Below are 19,253 nucleotides of genomic sequence, written 5' to 3'. Positions count from 1 at the left end.
GAATGAAACCGTTGTTTGTCGATCTGATAGTTTCACTTCTAGTGTTTGTTCCAAGTAGTCCAAGATAGTAGTTTAATAAAAGCGAGTCACCTTGATTAATGGGTTGATAAAAGTACAGCCTTTCCTTTCCTCCCTCTATCTTAAAAGAATCAGCTTCTGAAAGACAAAACACAGGATAAATATAGCAAATAGGCCTCCATTGTTACAAGCACAATTTGACCTCTGGGGAATGGATAAAATAAACGATTTGCAAGAGACGCTCACAATAGTTCTTCAATATGTATGGCATACAATAGAGGGGCTGACCTCAATTTTAGACATAAAGAAACATAACATCTCGACTGAGAGATAAGCCCGTTCTTTGATGATTATACTGTATCTGTCGAGCAATGTCTCGCATTCCATCCACCACTCCACCCAGGCTGGGCCACACCTTATTCAGCAAAGCGCTGATCAGAGAAATGCTGGACTGGCAGTTTGAGTTCAGCAGAAGCGACTATGCCAACTGTTACGGAGAACACAGCTGTGACTAGAAGGCAGGAGTGGCTTTATTGAACAGCTTGTGTAGGTCACAATCCACTGGAATGCCTCACTGGCACACTCAACAACACTTCCCAACCCATTACACTCTGTGACCACCCACTGTAACCAACCAGTGTTGGTTACAGTTTTAGCGTTTTAAAGCTGCCAACAGTGCATGTTGAGGTCAAACAGGAGAAGGTACATGACATCGTGACAGAGAAGCACTTGTTTTCTGTCCAGTCTTTTAAGTCTGTTTGCTGTTGTCTTCCTGATACTGAGAAGTCTATGATATAATATACGCAGTTTCACCCAGATAGATAGAGATTGAGCATGTGCACTGCAGTGTGGGAGAAGGGCTTGTAGACAAACAGGACTCTCTCTCCTCTATGCTCCGTGACAGGCTTATCTGAGGAGAGCAGCAGCTTCTTCTCTACATCACAATTCACTAGAACTTGACGCTCTACTCACTGGTCCTGACTGCATTTTGCTTGAGAATGTTTTGGTGTACGGTCCAGTATTTGGCGTAACACCTTAAAAAGTGTTACTGTACCTCTCTTAGTTGTAATTAACAGCCACAGCTCTGTCAGCATAAGTATAGTTTTAGTTCTTGTAGTTAGTATGTATGGGTATTTCAAAAGTTCTGCTTTGTGGTTTATCGTTCAAAAATAAGGTGAAATATTGTGTTGGTTTTGGCTTGTAAGTGATCAGGACTCAGAGCTAACGGTGTCTTTATCCTGTGTCCTTTCTTTCAATTACTCTTGAGATATAGACTACCAGACTATCGGCTACCAGACTGCATATTTGAAAGATCTCCATGTCTATTTGAAAGTCATTCACAAACAGAATCAGAGGTGGAAATTAGCATAAAAGGTTCAACTAAAACAATCTGTTTTTGTTCCACTGTGGTGTCCTAAGGGGGGGGGTCATAGTTTTGGCACCCCTTTGTCAACCTTGTGATGTGGTTACATTTTCACGGGGAACACATTCTGCTGCTACACCCCTGCAGTGAAATGCACTTTATTGCAGTAGTGGAGATAGCTGTGGATAGCCCTGGCTGCCATGGGTGGCCTGCCTGGGGCATGCTCCACAGCCTTTATAAGAGTAGTCAGAACACACGTGAGGCCAAGATCACAGGACGGAGCACTAAATCACATCACTGTGACTGCGATGAAGGCTAGCCTACCTTAGGTAACCCAAGAATAATAACTGCCTAATAAGGGACAGCAGATCAGAGGGATATGTGTGTGTGCGTGTGTGTGTGTGGGTGGGTGGGTGTGTGCGTCTGTGTGGGAGTGGATATGGATGTGTGTATGAGAGAGGGAGGGGAAGAGTGCATGCACACATTTTAGGAGAGCTGTGCCTTGCTTACAATTTAATAAGGTCAAAGGGAACCACAACTCCCCTCCCCCCAAAAAACCAGGTGCAATATGATAACATCACAACCACCTCAAGTTTAGATACACGCCTACTCCAACTGATAAGGAAAGAATTTCCACACGCTACTGTAGCTCTTTACACCATAGGCTTGTTGCGCGAATGGAGAAAGAGGAAGCGGTTTGACATTTTGATGAACAATTTCTCTGCTGCTCCACCCTTGGCGCGCTCTTGGGAGGGCTCCACTTCCTCAGAATCCAAACACGCACTGACGGTTACCTCCTTTCTTTCCCACCGTAGCTGCTGACGTCTGTCTGTACCACTCCTCCTCTCCTCAGCCCCTACCCCCGCCACCCACAAAGTCATATTTTTACACGCTGGCATACTGTGAAAGCCTGTGGTCAATAACTGATACTGGTCCTTTTCACGCCCTGGTGGTGTTGACAACAGTTGTGAACAGTTCATCGGCAGGGTTGTGATGTACAGTATATACAGTACTAACAGCTCTTTCTGTGGACTGGAGCAAAGCGTAGCTCAGCACATCTGCTTCTCTTGTAGTTGGGGGACTTTCCAGGGCCATAGGGTAGGGTCAAAGGTCACCCTGAAAGTCCTCTGTGGAAGTGTAACAATGTGACTAGTAATATTACGTCTTTGCTAAAGAAGCTCTTGGTGGATGTGGCTGAAGGGCTGTTCTGTTAAAAAACTATTGGAAACAGAGAAGCCATTGTTATTGCTAGTCCACAATTAAACCCTTGTGCTATTTCTGTGACTTGTCTAGTGTCAATTATTCACTATGCTGAGGTTATCTTATGCATCTGTTTAAACATGCTCTATGCTTAGCTAGCAACAAATGTTGTGAGCTATAATTTGAATCATCCGTCAACTAGGCCATCTTTGGTCTGAAAGCCGTATGTGGGCTTATGTGCGGGTCCAAAATGGTCCGTTGAATTTGCTATGTTGACAGAATGTTTACGCCGACCACAGACGTATGACCTCAGCCACATTGCTGCAAATGAGTTTTGTGTTGACACCGGTCTGTTTGGTTGTGTTGTCACTGGTCGCCCCGTCTGTTTGCCCCCCCCTTCCTCTCAGAGCGGTGCAGTCTGGCGTAGTTGAACTGTGACAGCGATAGCAGCACACCAGACATCTGTGTTTAGTCTGTGGCAGTTGGAATGGGGATCGCCCCCCTACCCCTCAACCACTGTAGAGGTAAATAAAAACACAAGAGATCAATTTTTATTCTAATAAACCGTGTGTGCGTATGGTACCATGGCTACCCCGCGTCTATTTTCTCTTGCTTTCTCTGTGGTCTTTAATGAACAGGGTTAGGGTTGTGCAAGTGTGCATCAGTTTAGGTTAGTGTATATAAAGTATTAATTTTCAAAAGCTGCCATACAGTAAATTTGTCTGTAGAAAACGGAGTCTATTCTGGGTAAATAATATTGATGCCACTGGAGGTTTGGTCCTGATGTAGGCAGTCCTCAAAATGCACTAGAGGGCAAAATACTTTTAGTATTATTTTTTTTTTTTTAAAGTTTTTTTACTGTTTTCCTCTTTTTTTTCATATTTCGAACATTGAAGAAGCGAATAACCCACTCAATATAACAAACAACAGTTTTAGGATCGCTAAATAGTCATATTTGTCATCAAAAGTCCATGTCCTGTGAGAAGTGTGAACAGCTCTGAATCTTTGAAGCCCTTTTTATCTGCTTGGTGATTTCAGGTGAACCAACATTCACAGAAGCATAGCTTCTTCAAATATTTGCAGATTTCAATGTATGGCATACTTTCATAATCTGTACAAAACAGAAAAATGACCTTTGCCCTACAGTACATCAGGACCAAACCTCCAGTGGTGGTCACAATACAGTATATGCTGGCTGTTATCGAGCCAGTTTCAAACATTGATCCCCAGCATGAGAGTTGACCTTCTGAGTTCTATAAGGGCCCCGGCAGAGAGGCCCAGCATACAGTATGAGGGTAAACACCGTCATGAGGGTAAACACCGTCATGAGGGTAAACACCGTCATGAGGGTAAACACCGTCATCTCTTCTGTACCTCAGGATTGTTCATCACCACATATTCAATGCTTTGGAGTTTGCCTACAGGACTGAATGTATACATTTCATAGTGTTGCTTCATATGCAAGAGAGTACCACTAGACAACCTTCAAGATAACACTTGATTTTCTTGGACATTATTTCAATTGATGAAAAAACACCTTGGCCTAGCAACGGATGTAAGAACACTTAAAATGCATGAAAATCTTATTGGTCTCTCTCTCTCTCTCTCTCTCTCTCTCTCTCTTTCTCTCTCTGTCTGTCTGTCTCTCTCTCTCTCTCTCTCTCTCTCTCTCCTCTCTCGTCTCCCAGATGAGAGATGCTCAGTGACATTGCCAGCCTTCCTCTGAGAGATAACTGCCTGCTGCCATGACGACCAGCCGTTGCACTCTGTTGCCGGAGGTGCTTCCCGACCGATCAGACTCCGCCCCCTCAAGGTACTTGAGTGACAGGGACTGCGGACCAATGTGCGTGGTGGACCTGACAGCGGAGCCCGCCCTCCCAGGAAAAGCAATGGAGGAACCGAGCAGTCCCGCGAGTGGACGGTCACAGTGTTACATGCAAGTGTCTACCAAGAATGGTCAGCTGGTCTCACCTGTAGTGGGGGCGTTCGCCAAACAGAGGTACATATGGGTTAGAGAGAGTTTGTTAATTTGTTTATAGTTTGCAGATTTATTTTAGCGAAGTAGGTTTGCACCTACCACCTAATACTTAGAGGGCAGGTGAGAGAGTGATGCTTTCTTTTGTTTGTATGTTGGTAGCTAGTCCTGGCTCTGATGAAAAATTTAGCTTAAAACAAAGTTGCTAGCATGGTCTTGGCGATTAGGTTATGGCGCAAGTGACTCTTTAACTGACAGGAAGTTTCAAAACATGCAGAGCTCAGCCTATATTTAGTGCAGTAGAGTAGGTGTGATGGGCTTGGTCCTACTCACACACATGCAAGGCTGACCCTGTGTATCAAAGTCTAGTGTCACTGGACATCTCTTTCACCAACCCCTATCCACATACACTTACACATGAAAACACACACACACACACACACACACACTACCACCCACCTATACACAAATACATACAACCACTGCCTACCAAACCCCACACACACAAATTCACTCACTCACTCACTCACTCACTCACTCACTCACTCACTCACTCACTCACTCACTCACTCACTCACTCACTCACTCACTCACTCATACATAGTACACACACACACACACACACACACACACACACACACACACACACACACACACACACACACACAGGCCACAGAGACAAAAGAGGGCTTTGGCAGCAGCAGCTGCCACAGCTGCAGTCATGCAGACTGGGTTGCAACTGTTAGCCACCGCAAGGCCGACCTAATAATCTGCCCCCAGCCTGAATGTCTGCGCTAGCATAGAAGCTAAGCTATACAGTATGTGGCCTCTCACCACTAGTCATTGCAGTGTTACAGTAAAGAGGTGTCACCTGGTTTACAATCACTTTGGAATCAACAATGGCTCTTTAATAAAACTATTGCATCACACATACCTGGGTGGTCGGATTGGGGGTTTATTTCCAGTGTTAATGTTGATGACAAAAGGGAAAGCTTGAGTAAACAAGAGCATTTAATGGTGACTCTTTATAACCTCACATTACACAGAATATTTGCAGTTAAGGTGAACTTCTTTATCATGTCGTCAAAGAAATAAGGATCATATTAAATTATATTTGGGTATCGATAAGGTGAAGTGCCTAGATTCCAGTGATAGTGCATACATGTTGACTGATACTAGTAGACGTGTCATATTTTGATGTATCCATTGTTTTATACACGGTGGTGGTTGATGTGCAGCAAACAAACCAACATTAGTGGTTTCAATTGGTTGTTTATATGGGTGACGGTGTTTGGGTCAGTAGAGGATCATTCCAGCAGATTACTTTCCTGATTAAATAAATGCAGTAAACCACCCAAAAAGCCAACATGATCATCCAGCAAAGAGGATTAGGCCTAGGATTAGGGATATATGTCCTATAAAAGATTGGTAGTTCATCGATTACCACCCCTATAGTAAATAAAAGCATACAAAAATGCTTATTGTGTTGTTTCTATCCAGATTTCAGTTTTTAATGACCAGCAAAGATACCTTGTTCATACATGTACAGAGTACACATGAATACTGTATAAAACTATGATCTGTACTTCTGTACTTTCACTGGTCACTATGTTACTCAACTGTTTTACAATGTATCTAATTTTGTACCTTTTGAACTCACTATACCACCCCCATATGTTTCACTGTCCCCAAGTTATGCTGTAAGAACGAACTTGAGATCCAACTCCTCATCCTGACCCCTTTCCAACCATACACTCTTGGAAAAGAAGAGGGTTTCTGGATGAACAACCATTGTACCTGTAGGGAACCCCTTGAAAAAATCTTCCAGATGAAACCTTTTCAGGTCACTGTGTCTTCTAAGTAGAGCTTTAGCTCCATATAGACCTCTGAGGGTTGTGAAGGTGTGCTCTGACCATACCCTCTCTCCTTCCACTGTCACTCCTTTTCTATTACATTGGTCATCAGTGAGTGGAACATGGTGGTAGGGGGACAGTGAGTGGACTGACTACACATTAACCAGAGCGCTTAGACATGTAGCTCCTGCCCTTAGTACTCAGTCCGCCTGTGCTGTTGTTGTTGTGATGGCCACTCCATGTATAGTACATAGGCTAAACTCTATTACTGCACATTAACTGAAGAGCCTATTCCTTCCAGAAAAGGATATTCCCTTGCGGTAGTCACTGATCTAAGATGACTGGAAGGGTTGACACACCATAGAGGAAATGCTCCCTGTCCTCTTCCCAGCTGAATTAGATCAGTAATATATTATTTTAATAAATGTTTAGGGCATTTCTGCTTTATTTAGATAGGACAGTATAAGGACAGACAGGAAAGGTGGGAGAGAGACGGGAGGACATGCAGCAAAGGGCCTGGGTCAGATTCCAACCCACGCTGCTGCAGTAAGGACTAGTCTTTACATTGTATGCGCCACAACCTGTTGAGCCACTGGGGCACCCCAGATCAGTAATATAATGTATTATGTCATGATTTCAAGGAAGGAGGTTTTTGGAGGACAATGATTTGAATGGGCACCTTGGTTATGTGAAAATCACCCAGAAAACCCATATAGCAACCCTTCATTTGATGTTTTCTAGGTCTTGCGTATACTCTGTTCCTGTCAATACATGTGCTAGCTCAGTTATGACTAGAGATGGCCCTGAGCGGCAAGTGCTCTGTGAAGACAGTTCTCTGAACTAGACCATTGAAAAGGAAAACATAGTTCACTGAACAACTGAAAATGAAACAGTTCTCTACTCACAAGAAATATAAAAAATATGATTTATAGTGTACATAACTACAGTAGAAAGGGTGCTCAGAGCACAGGCCTCTGCAGATTCTACATTTTGTAGGTGTAACTCAGTTGAAATAGTCACACCTCAGTTTATATGTAATAGCTTTCCACAGGATGAATGAGAATCAGATATTATTTTGTTTTACATACATAGAAAGATAAGATAATATTGTTTGCTTAAACAGCAAATAAAGTTGATATCTATCTAAAGCTGATTTGATTCCTCATTGTAGAGAAAAATTATCTGATAGAACCCGGGTCTACAGATTACTCCTGCAACGGCCACCGTAATATGGTAAACCTGGCAGAAGACGTAAAGATGAAGTGAAGGGAAATGGTCTAGGAAATGGCCAAGTTTTGTTTTAATTAGTGCATCCACCCGGTGATTCAGGTAGCATATGATTTATATGTAATACCACAGGATCCAGGCTCACATCTCACATCCCTGGCATAGATGAGGAGAGATGACAGCTTGCTAGTCACCGCCATGGTCCCCCGGTCCTGGTCCCACCTGTTCAGGCCTTCCAGGAGATACAACTGGAAGTTCAGTGCATTTGCACTAGTTCCTGGGAAAACAACAACATACTCAAATGAGAAAGGTCTTCCTTTTCAATCTGAATGATGCTTTCATTAAAAAAAACATACAAATTATTTAAAATATCATACACCAACCTGGAATGAGCCTGTTCAGGTGGCAGTGAAAAGACTCAGGGAAGTGGAGCCTCTGGCCCAGCGGTACCTGATCAGGACCACGCCCCTCTGGCCCAGCGGTACCTGGTCAGGACCACGCCCCTCTGGGTGCTGTGTACAACTGTACATCCTGGATGCACCTGATGTGGTATTTCTGCACACTCCAGATGTGCTAAACTGATAACTGAAGTTAGTTTGATTGCTACCGTAGCTATGCTGACTGAAGTCAAATGTTGACTCGACAGCAGAAGTGACTGTCCTGAGCCAAGTAACGTTAGTTAGATCGGTAGGTAGGGAGCCTACTGTAAGCAAACCCACTTAGCTTTTGTCAACATAGCTTCTTAAAGGTGGGATAGGTAGTTTGCTTTTGGCTTTATTTGGTAAAATTGGCATAATATTCTTTCAGCTATCAGTAACAGATGTGCTCTGAGAATAAACTTGGATCTCTGTGTTTACCGCTGCCTCTGTATTTTGGATTCAAAGAATGCACCGCGCCCGAATGTATTGACCAATCAGGGTCTCTATCTCGCCACACCTACCAGTCATGTTTGGAGGGAGGGACTACATCATGATTGACAGGAGGGAGGGGTGGATTCTTTTGAAAAAGATGACCAATCAGAGTCCTTATTGACGTCAAACTACCTACCCCACCCTTAAACTAGCCTAGTCTAATGACGTTAGCACCAAGCTACGACATTATCACCAAGCTACTGATGTTGGTTGTCGCTAACATAGCCTAGCAATGCTGACTGAGGTTTACCACTCGACAGCAAAATGATAAAATGACTGTCCTTATAGTTAGATCAGTAGGTAGGTAGCCTACTGTAAGCAAACCCACTGACAACATTAAAGGCATCCCCATAAGATTGCCTTATAGGTGGATGACATTCTGGTGTATTTAAGTGAACCTACCAATTCAGTTTCTGAACTGATTAAGGTTTTAGACACTTATGTAATTTTTTAGGCTATAAACTAAATGTCCAGATAATTAAGATTCTGGCATTAAACTATAACCTGCAAAAACAGCTACAAGATGAATTTCATTTGAAATGGAACCAGACTACATAAAACATTTAAGTGTACTGTCACCCAAAGAAGCTTCCACACTGGCAAAGATTATAAAGATAAAGATAATAAAATGATGACCCCCTCCTTGACCAAAATAAAGTCTGATTTACTGAACAGTACAGAGATGGAACTCTATTCCCTTCATGAGCCGCCCAATGAACTGAGTCTGTAAAAATGAACATGCTCCCAAGATTCCTCTTTTTGAGTCAAGCTCTCCCCATAGAAATCTCCTCTAAGCAATTCTCTGAGTGGGATAAAATTAATTTCCAGGTTCATTTTGGCAAGGGAAAAAAAAAACAGTTAGGTTTAAAACTTTATAACACCGGAAGGAGTTATGGCTGTACCGCACTTAAAAGACTACTTTTACGCCACTCAAATTAGGTCATTGATGAATCTCTGCAACCAAGATGACCATGCTAGGTGGAAAGAAAATAGAACAGCCACTAATTAAGGACCCTCCAATTCAAGCAGTATTAGCAAATAAGGATTTGAAAACAATTATAAAATGTCCAAAATCCATGGATAAAATTCGAACTTAAGTCTGGAACTCTGAATATGAACTCGATAAGATGAGAATTATTAGATGGTGTGCCTGTGACCCCAATTTTAAACCTAATTAATTGGACCCTAGATAAAAAGCCTAGATGGCCAAGGGAGTAACAACATTGTAACAAAAATTACCCACTAGATCTAGATGACCCAGTGCTGAAAGACGTTTTAGGGGGTAAAAGTTAAACAGAGGTATTATATACAGATTGTAGGGTTTCATGAGCAAAAAATCAACGGTGTATGTCAAAAATAAATGGGAAAATGAAGGTTATTTTGAGATTCCAAAGGAAGAATGGAACAGATATTGTGTCTTTCAGTGGAAGTGCATCCGCTTGCACTTGGAGAGAATTCAGATGAAAGTGTCTAATTAGATTGGCGGGTGGCTGTAGCTCAGGAGGTAGAGCGGGTCGTTCAATGATTGCAGGTTCGGTGGTTCGAATCCTGGCTCCTCCTGTCCACATGTTGAAGTGTCCTTGGGCAAGACACTGAACCTGCTCCCAATGAGCTGGCTAGCACCTTGCATGGCAGCTGCCGCCATTGGTGTGTGTGTGTGTGTGTGTGTGTGTGTGTGTGTGTGTGTGTGTGTGTGTGTGTGTGTGTGTGTGTGTGTGTGTGTGTGTGTGTGTGTGTGTGAATGGGTAAACGAGAGGCCACTTTGGATATAAGTGCAGTCCATTTACCAGAGATTTTTTATGCTTAAAAGGATAACGAGAAGGAAAGGGCATGCTGCTCATTTATTTGATTAGATTTTTTATGTTCTCTGTAACTGCAAAGCTATTTCTTTGTGATCAGAGAATTGCTCTCAACTATCCTCTAAATAAAGAATCAGTTTAAAAAATAAAAAAAAGTTCTCTGAACAACAGAAAATGAAAACATAGTTCTCTGAACTAAACAACTGCCTCTTCCTTTTTCTTCCACTCCCTCACTTCCTTCATCCCTATCTCTCTTTCCTTCTCACACCCATCTGCCTTCCCCCTTCAAACTTACACTCTCCCTTCACCCACCGCCTCTGTTCCTCCTGTCCCTCCACCCCCCCCCTCCCACCCTCCTCTCTCTGCTCTCCCTCCAGCCCTCTCCTGGAGAAGCCCATGTGTAGGATCTGCCATGACGGAGGGGGCCAGGAGGAGCTGCTCTCCCCCTGCGAGTGTGCAGGCACCCTGGGCACCATCCACCGGAGCTGCCTGGAGCACTGGCTCTCCGCCTCCGGTACCAGCTTCTGTGAGCTCTGCCACTACCAGTTCAACGTGCAGAGGAAGTCCCGTCCACTGCTGGAGGTACTAGATGCACACACACACACACACACACACACACACACACACACACACACACACACACACAAATTGTCCTGCAAAGAAGCAGGTTATTAGGCATCAAATGACATTATTTCTTGGACATGTTAGGTCTGTTATCATATATATTATACTGGACATATGGCACACTACAGACTACACACAGTCCCCCTGCATGTGGTCCAGCCCTTCACACCCCATCTGTCATCTTTATCCCCACAAACACATATGTTCATCCAGCCTGGGATTAAAACCAGGGCTTTGACGTGTCAGCCAGGCCTGACATTAACACCAGAACAACATGTTTGGTCCTGAATGTCTTCTAGGAAAACAGTTTTGTACAGTGCTAGAGTTGTCTATTTGTGTTTTTGCGTAACGTGTCCATGTTTTGGGGGTTGAAGGGGGCTGAGGACACTTTAGATGCTTCTGAAGAGATTCCATGACAGTTCTCATACTCTCCAGCTCCTTGTGAACTTCACGGACCAGTGGGCTAATGAATCAGTGTTGATGAATGGATGTTTTTATTACTCCAGATGATTGCATACCAAAATATGTTATCCTAATGTATCCTAATGTAATCTAGGTGGGGACTGAATTCAAAATACCACACACTCATCAAAACACACACACACACAAAAACAAAAAAAACACAAGTAGTATAATTTGCTAAGAACCACCCCTCCAGAAAGTAAGTTCACAGGCGGTACTGTTGGCTGGAATTGAAAATGTTATGATAATGTAAATATGTTTATATTTTCAAACTGTTGAAACAGACCAACAACAACAAAAATGCCCTGTGCTCTATGAACACCTTTGAAATGTTTGCATAATAACACATTTTCTGCAGAAAACAAATATGCTTGCCAAGAACCACTCGGAGAGCAAACAAGGGCAATACTGACCTGGAACAGACACTACTAGCAGAACAATACTGACCTGGAACAGACACTACTAAACATCACAATACTGACCTGGAACAGACACTACTAACAGAACAATACTGATCTGGAACAGACACTACTAACAGAACAATACTGACCTGGAACAGACACTACTAACAGAACAATACTGACCTGGAACACACACTACTAAACATCACAATACTGACCTGGAACAGACACTACTAACAGAACAATACTGATCTGGAACAGACACTACTAAACATAACAATACTGACCTGGAACAGACACTACTAGCAGAACAATACTGACCTGGAACAGACACTACGAACAGAACAATACTGACCTGGAACAGACACTACTAAACAGAACAATACTGACCTGGAACAGACACTACTAAACATAACAATACTGACCTGGAACAGAGACTACTAAACATAACAATACTGACCTGGAACAGACACTACTAAACATAACAATACTGACCTGGAACAGACACTACTAAACATCACAATACTGACCTGGAACAGAGACTACTAAACATCACAATACTGACCTGGAACACACACTACTAAACATCACAATACTGACCTGGAACACACACTACTAAACATCACAATACTGACCTGGAACACAAACTACTAAACATCACATGGACTTTGAAATTTCTTGACATAGACAGTAAATAAAAGTCTTCTTCTTGTCCTGTCAACGAATGCTGAATTCCAAATAGGTTGTCACCCTTCACGTAAAAATTATTAACCGCCACTAATATGGCCTTCATATCCTCCCCATCCCTTCACTTATTTGGCTTCTCAGAGATTTGTATCCATATTTGGTCATATAGGATGAATGATCGGCTCCAATTCCAATATTACTAGATATCTGAATGCCAATGCGAAGTTCTGTGCCAGAACCTCCACATAAGACTAACAAACCCCACATTCTGTCTGGTGAAACCGGCTACCCACAACATAATGAGGCCTCTTATCCAGAATAACCTTTTAGCATTTAGCCTCCCCCCCTAGCATCCTGTTCTTTGTTTACATGTCAGCACACTGCCACAGAACATGATGCATAATTGCTCTGCACTGGTGCGTGATATCCCATTTGTGGGAGCATCCATGGAGCATCTGTAAGATGCTAATTATGCCCTTATAAAGCAGGCAGAGTCACCATAGTCTGAATTTCTAGGATAATGGTGAGATTTTATGAACCACTTTCAAATGTTTAAAGGGCGGTGTTTTGATAGCTGGAAATTATTGGTATACTGGGTTTGCTTTATTTTCATCCAAAAGGATTGTGAGCTTGTATTTCATATTTGCTCTCAAATAGCAAAACCACAGGTATTAGGATATTGGCAAATTAGTTCTGTCTTTGAGTCCAAAGTATTCTACTTTACAAATCCTTGAAATTGGAGTGGGACTGTAATTTAAAAACCACCAACCATCATATGCTCTTGGTAGTGTGTTCCAGCAACATTGGTTCTGGTGAGAGAAGCTGCAGACAGACCATGAGCAATAATGTCCTGACTAAATCTAAAAGGCATCAAGCAACGTTGCTGGCCAGGGCGATAATTTGATTGGATGGAGGCCATGCTTGCTTCGTCCCCACAGACAAACATCCTGTTTAAAGCCTAACCCATTTATGGACTGTCTATCTCCAAATGCTATCCCCCGATGTATTGAAATAAAACTTAGTTAACCTTTTTCAGTTAGCATTCTAACTATATATTATTCCACCTCTACATCCTGTTCTGTGTTAAGGTGTTTGCTGAGCAAATAGAGAATGCTTTGTTGACTTCCAATGGTGAGGCAGATGTTCAGCATCAAGCAAAAAGCCCTGGACAGAGAGAGAGGCAATGTCCAGAGCTTAAAGAAAACCTTATTTGGAATGCTTGCATTCACCCTTTTTTTTGCTATTTGACTCTGCTCACCCACTTCTCTCTCTCTCTCTCTCTCTCTATCTCTCCCTCTCTCTCTCTCTCTCTCTCTCTCTCTCTCCCTCTCTCTCGCTCTTTCTCTCCTCCTCCGTAGTGGATGCGTAACCCGGGACTGCGTCGGGAGAAGCGGACTCTGTTCGGGGACATGGTGTGTTTCCTGCTCATCACGCCCCTGGCCACCATCTCTGGCTGGCTGTGTCTGCGGGGGGCCGTGGACCACCTGCACTTCTCCAGCCGCCTGGAGGCTGTGGGCCTCATCGCCCTCACTGTGGCCCTCTTCACCATATACCTCTTTTGGACACTGGTGAGTAGAGGGGAGGAGGGGGAGTAGAGGGGAGGAGGGGGAGTAGAGGGGAGGAGGGGGAGTAGAGGAGAGGAGGGTGAGTAGAGGGGAGGAGGGGGAGTAGAGGAGAGGAGGGGGAGTAGAGGAGAGGAGGGAGGATAGAGAGGAGGAGGAGTAGAGGAGAGGAGGGGGAGTAGAGGGGAGGAGGGGGAGTAGAGGAGAGGAGGGGGAGTAGAGGAGAGGAGGGAGGATAGAGAGGAGGAGGAGTAGAGGAGAGGAGGGGGAGTAGAGGAGAGGGTGGGTAGAGGAGAGGAGGGGGAGTAGAGAGGAGGGGGAGTAGAGGAAAGGAGGGAGGATAGAGAGGAGGGGGAGTAGAGGGGAGGAGGGTGAGTAGAGGAGAGGAGGGGGAGTAGAGGAGAGGGTGGGTAGAGGAGAGGGTGGGTAGAGGAGAGGGTGGGTAGAGGAGAGGAGGGGGAGTAGAGGGGAGGGTGGGTAGAGGAGAGGAGGGGGAGTAGAGGGGAGGAAGGGGAGTAGAGAGGAGGGGGAGTAGAGGAAAGGAGGGAGGATAGAGAGGAGGGTGGGTAGAGGGGAGGAGGAGGAGTAGAGGGGAGGAGGGGGAGTAGAGGAGAGGAGGGAGGATAGAGAGGAGGGGGAGTAGAGGGGAGGAGGGTGGGTAGAGGAGAGGAGGGGGAGTAGAGGAGAGGAGGGGGAGTAGAGGGGAGGAGGGGGAGTAGAGGAGAGGAGGGAGGATAGAGAGGAGGGGGAGTAGAGGGGAGGAGGGGGAGTAGAGGAGAGGAGGGAGGATAGAGAGGAGGGGGAGTAGAGGGGAGGAGGGGGAGTAGAGGAGAGGAGGGAGGATAGAGAGGAGGGGGAGTAGAGGGGAGGAGGGTGGGTAGAGGAGAGGAGGGGGAGTAGAGGAGAGGAGGGGGAGTAGAGGAGAGGGTGGGTAGAGGAGAGGGTGGGTAGAGGAGAGGAGGGGGAGTAGAGGAGAGGGTGGGTAGAGGAGAGGGAGGATAGAGAGGAGGGTGGGTAGAGGGGAGGAGGGGGAGTAGAGGAGAGGAGGGAGGATAGAGAGGAGGGTGGGTAGAGGAGAGGAGGGGGAGTAGAGGAGAGGAGGGAGGATAGAGAGGAGGGGGAGTAGAGGAGAGGAGGGTGAGTAGAGGAGAGGAGGGGGAGTAGAGGAGAGGAGGGAGGATAGAGAGGAGGGTGGGTAGAGGAGAGGAGGGGGAGTAGAGGAGAGGAGGGAGGATAGAGAGGAGGGTGGGTAGAGGAGAGGAGGGGGAGTAGAGGGGAGGAGGGTGAGTAGAGGAGAGGAGGGGGAGTAGAGGAGAGGAGGGGGAGTAGAGGAGAGGAGGGTGAGTAGAGAGGAGGGGGAGTAGAGGAAAGGAGGGAGGATAGAGAGGAGGGTGGGTAGAGGGGAGGAGGGGGAGTAGAGGGGAGGGTGGGTAGAGGAGAGGAGGGAGGATAGAGAGGAGGGTCAGTAGAGGGGAGGAGGGGGAGTAGAGGAGAGGAGGGTGGGTAGAGGAGAGGAGGGGGAGTAGAGGGGAGGGTGGGTAGAGGAGAGGAGGGAGGATAGAGAGGAGGGTGGGTAGAGGGGAGGAGGGGGAGTAGAGGAGAGGAGGGAGGATAGAGAGGAGGGTGGGTAGAGGGGAGGAGGGGGAGTAGAGGGGAGGAGGGGGAGTAGAGGGGAGGAAGGGGAGTAGAGGGGAGGGTGGGTAGAGGAGAGGAGGGAGGATAGAGAGGAGGGTGGGTAGAGGGGAGGAGGGGGAGTAGAGGGGAGGAGGGGGAGTAGAGGGGAGGGTGGGTAGAGGAGAGGAGGGAGGATAGAGAGGAGGGTGGGTAGAGGGGAGGAAGGGGAGTAGAGGGGAGGGTGGGTAGAGGAGAGGAGGGAGGATAGAGAGGAGGGTGGGTAGAGGGGAGGAGGGGGAGTAGAGGGGAGGAGGGTGAGTAGAGGAGAGGAGGGGGAGTAGAGGGGAGGAAGGGGAGTAGAGGGGAGGAGGGGGAGTAGAGGGGAGGGTGGGTAGAGGGGAGGAGGTGGTAGAGGGCCTGGGGGTTGAGGGTATGAGGGATGGAGAGAGGAGGGGAGAGAAGGAGGGCAGAAGTAAGAGGGTTAGATTAATGGAGAAGGAGGAGATACAGTATGCATAGGAAGTGAGGATGGATGGACGGGAAGCAAATGTACCTCTTCTGAAGTGTGATGAGTGAGGGGTAGAGGAGAGCGAGTGAGACTGTTCCCCATTTATACGTTACTATGGTGACACAGTGAGAGAACAGAGGGAGGAAGAGAGGGAGGGACATAGCTCAGCCGGAAAGTGGTATTGGTATTGCACAAATTGTTCCTGTTTTCTGTTGATATGTGTGACTCAAGAGTAACTGAAACCATTGCACGAATTTCAGGAAATACCAATAATATACGTTTTGTCTGGGGAAAAAAAATATTAAAGCATTTAACACGTATAGCCTACTTAGGCTATGTTCTGGTATTGGGAAAAATCAACAGGTGGCTACTGCACATAATACAGACGTTTTGAATAGGAATCCTATGTTTAAAAACGTTAGAGGAATAGTCTGGAATTTTTAAACCTTTTTACCCTTAATGTTGTTGATTGATGGAGAACATTTTCAGCTGATTTCATGCTGTCTCTCGTTCGGACGTTCATGTCTTGCTAATGCTAGAGCAATGCAGTCGAATTGACTATCAGACTATCGGACTATCCCTTTAAACTCCTCTCTCTTGCTTCCCACAGGTGTCTCTCAGGTATCACTGTCGCTTGTATAACGAGTGGCGACAGACCAATCAGCGGGTGGTGCTCCTCCTCCCAAAGTCACGCGGCGAAGCCTCGGCCCCGCCCTGCTTACGGGGCCCGCCCCGGGACAAACGGCCGTCCAAAGAGACAATAGTCTGAGATGAACAGACCACCTCTTTAAAAATAAAAAGCCATGGAGGACAAACTCTTGGGAAACTTGTTGGTTGCACTCACACTGGAAGGGTGGGTTGGATGCTTAATTGTGCCCCCTGACGCCGCATTTCAAAGTGCCACACTAATATTTTGCCAAATGTTCTGTCTAATGTGCACAAAGCTATGGAGAAACATCAATTTCAGTGCCACAAAGACTATGGCCAAGTCCACGCCAATGGATTGGACCATTTCCTGTTCGTTTGGAAGAAAGGACTCCGTATCACTGTACAGCACTTCTCCCATATGCAATGGCTTTTCCAGGTTCCAGAGCATTTACACAGACCGAAGGACGACTGCCACTGTGATCGAATGTTGTGACTCTTGATTCATGTGATGTGCAGAAAAGAAAATATGTAGTCCTGTTATAACATTAGGCCATATTGCCTATTAAATGTGGTATTACTAAATTATTATAATATTACTTCAGGTATTACTTCCATGATATTAATAAGGTTGCTCCAACAGTAAACAGGACATTCAATAATAACTTTAATAGATAAAAATGTAGAAAAATACACATTTGTACTTCTGTAGGCCTATTTCTAGTACAAAATGTAGTTTGCCCAGTACTGTTGAAACAGTTTCAGTATTTGAAACATATATTGCACTCATACCTAAACCTACATGTATGTAGGTCTTTGTGCCTCAAATGAGCTTAAAGACAGGCTTTGTGGGGTGCTGGTATATGTTGGTGTCCACTAACTGTTCAGCTCTGCTTTTAAAGCAAGCTACCTTGAGATGGAGCTAAGTGCATTTACAGTACATGTACAAAGACCTTTTGAGTTGACCTTGACTACACCACCAACAAAGGGATAACATTGATTCATTTATAAAGGTTTTTGGCTGAAATTTTGTTTTATGTATGAAAGAATATAAGTTACAATTGGTCGCACAATCGGAAACTGTTTGCCCATGGTTTTTTTCATTGTTGCAGATATGTATTTGTAAGTGTTGGTAATTTTTAGTTTGTTTCTAAATAGTACTCTTGTGTGTCTGCTAAACGGGTCAGATTTACCAAGCTTTTCAGCCTGATCCACTAAGTATCAGAATGATTTTTTTTAGCTACAACATTACATCTCACTTTTTAAAATAAATGTATTATTATTATACATTTATTTCTGATACCCCCTGTTGTTGCTGTGGAGGGTTCGTCGCACAACCTTGCATTCGGCGATCCGTAAGGGAGAGCCAACTACCTACCTGACTCTCTCAAGCCTGCAACCGTGACTCCAACACCAGACGGGGTCGCTGGAGAGGGGTGGACCCTTGCGCTGAAATAAAACTAACCACCCTCGGGAGTGGCGGCCCCTGTGGGATCCTGCCATTCCCCTGTGGGCTCCGGATCGGATCTAGCAGGACCAGGGTGCGAACCCCAATCTTCAGTGGGCAGCTACACCGGAATGGGACCCAATGCTAGATAGACCGCAACCCCACCGCGGACCCCTACAGCTCACCTTTTAACATATGTTCATTCCTTTTTCCTGTTTGCCCTAGAACCAGCCCTGAAGACAATCTCATTGTCTTGTTTCCTAATATACGCTCACTGGCCACTTTATTAGGTACACCTATCTAGTATGTAGATAGAGTACAGTAGTATGTATGTACTATGTAGTATGTAATACAATCATACCAGATCACGTATCTTGTCCATTCTGTTTGATCAAACAACTAAACCTCTTCAGCATGTCTACATTCTTTATAAACTGAGCTGCTGCCACATGATTCCTGTTTGGAGGAGCAGGCTATTTGTGTCACCGAGCAGGTGTACCTAATAAAGTGCTGAGTCTGTCTGCCATTGTCTTGTGGCGCTTCTCCTCTCAAGGACCCCATGCTTCCTCAACCACAAAGTGTATACATTATTTTATTCTTTCTCTTTGTTCTTAGCCTTTGTGTAGCCCAGCAAAGACACTTCAGGGTTGTTCAGAGGGGTGGAAACCACTAACTTCTAGCTTCAACCATACTTGGGAAACAGGTAACTTGTACCAACCCACTGTAGGTATTCTATTGTACTTCATGACCTAGTGTAAGACATCAAAGTGATATATGGAGCACTTATACAACTCAGCATATATATTTGATGTCTTTCAACACACAATATGATTTTTTTTTCAACTGAAGATGTTTTGCACAGTTTGATTAAAGTTTTGGTGATCATTTCCTTGTTCTTGCAGTTCCAATTATTTTATGGCTTCTAGCTCCAACAGAAATAGATTTCTAATAATTATT

The 19,253-nt window shown here is 45.0% G+C and overlaps 1 protein-coding gene across 1 annotated transcript; it reads left to right on the top strand.

The window, feature by feature from the left end:
* Positions 1-4,326: 4,326 nt before the first annotated feature.
* On the top strand, positions 4,327-16,973 carry LOC311312326 (E3 ubiquitin-protein ligase MARCHF3-like; the record flags this gene model as incomplete). Its single annotated transcript, XM_084442252.1, has 4 exons — positions 4,327-4,580; positions 10,724-10,928; positions 13,879-14,088; positions 16,815-16,973. 4 exons carry the CDS (start codon positions 4,327-4,329, stop codon positions 16,971-16,973), a joined length of 828 nt encoding a protein of 275 aa, XP_084298378.1.
* Between the last annotated feature and the right edge of the window lie 2,280 nt (positions 16,974-19,253).

Source organism: Borostomias antarcticus (genome assembly GCF_949987555.1).
Source record: "Borostomias antarcticus genome assembly, chromosome: 8".
In the NCBI taxonomy this organism is placed as follows: domain Eukaryota; kingdom Metazoa; phylum Chordata; class Actinopteri; order Stomiiformes; family Stomiidae; genus Borostomias; species Borostomias antarcticus.
This window is presented reverse-complemented; position numbering and strand designations above follow the sequence as displayed.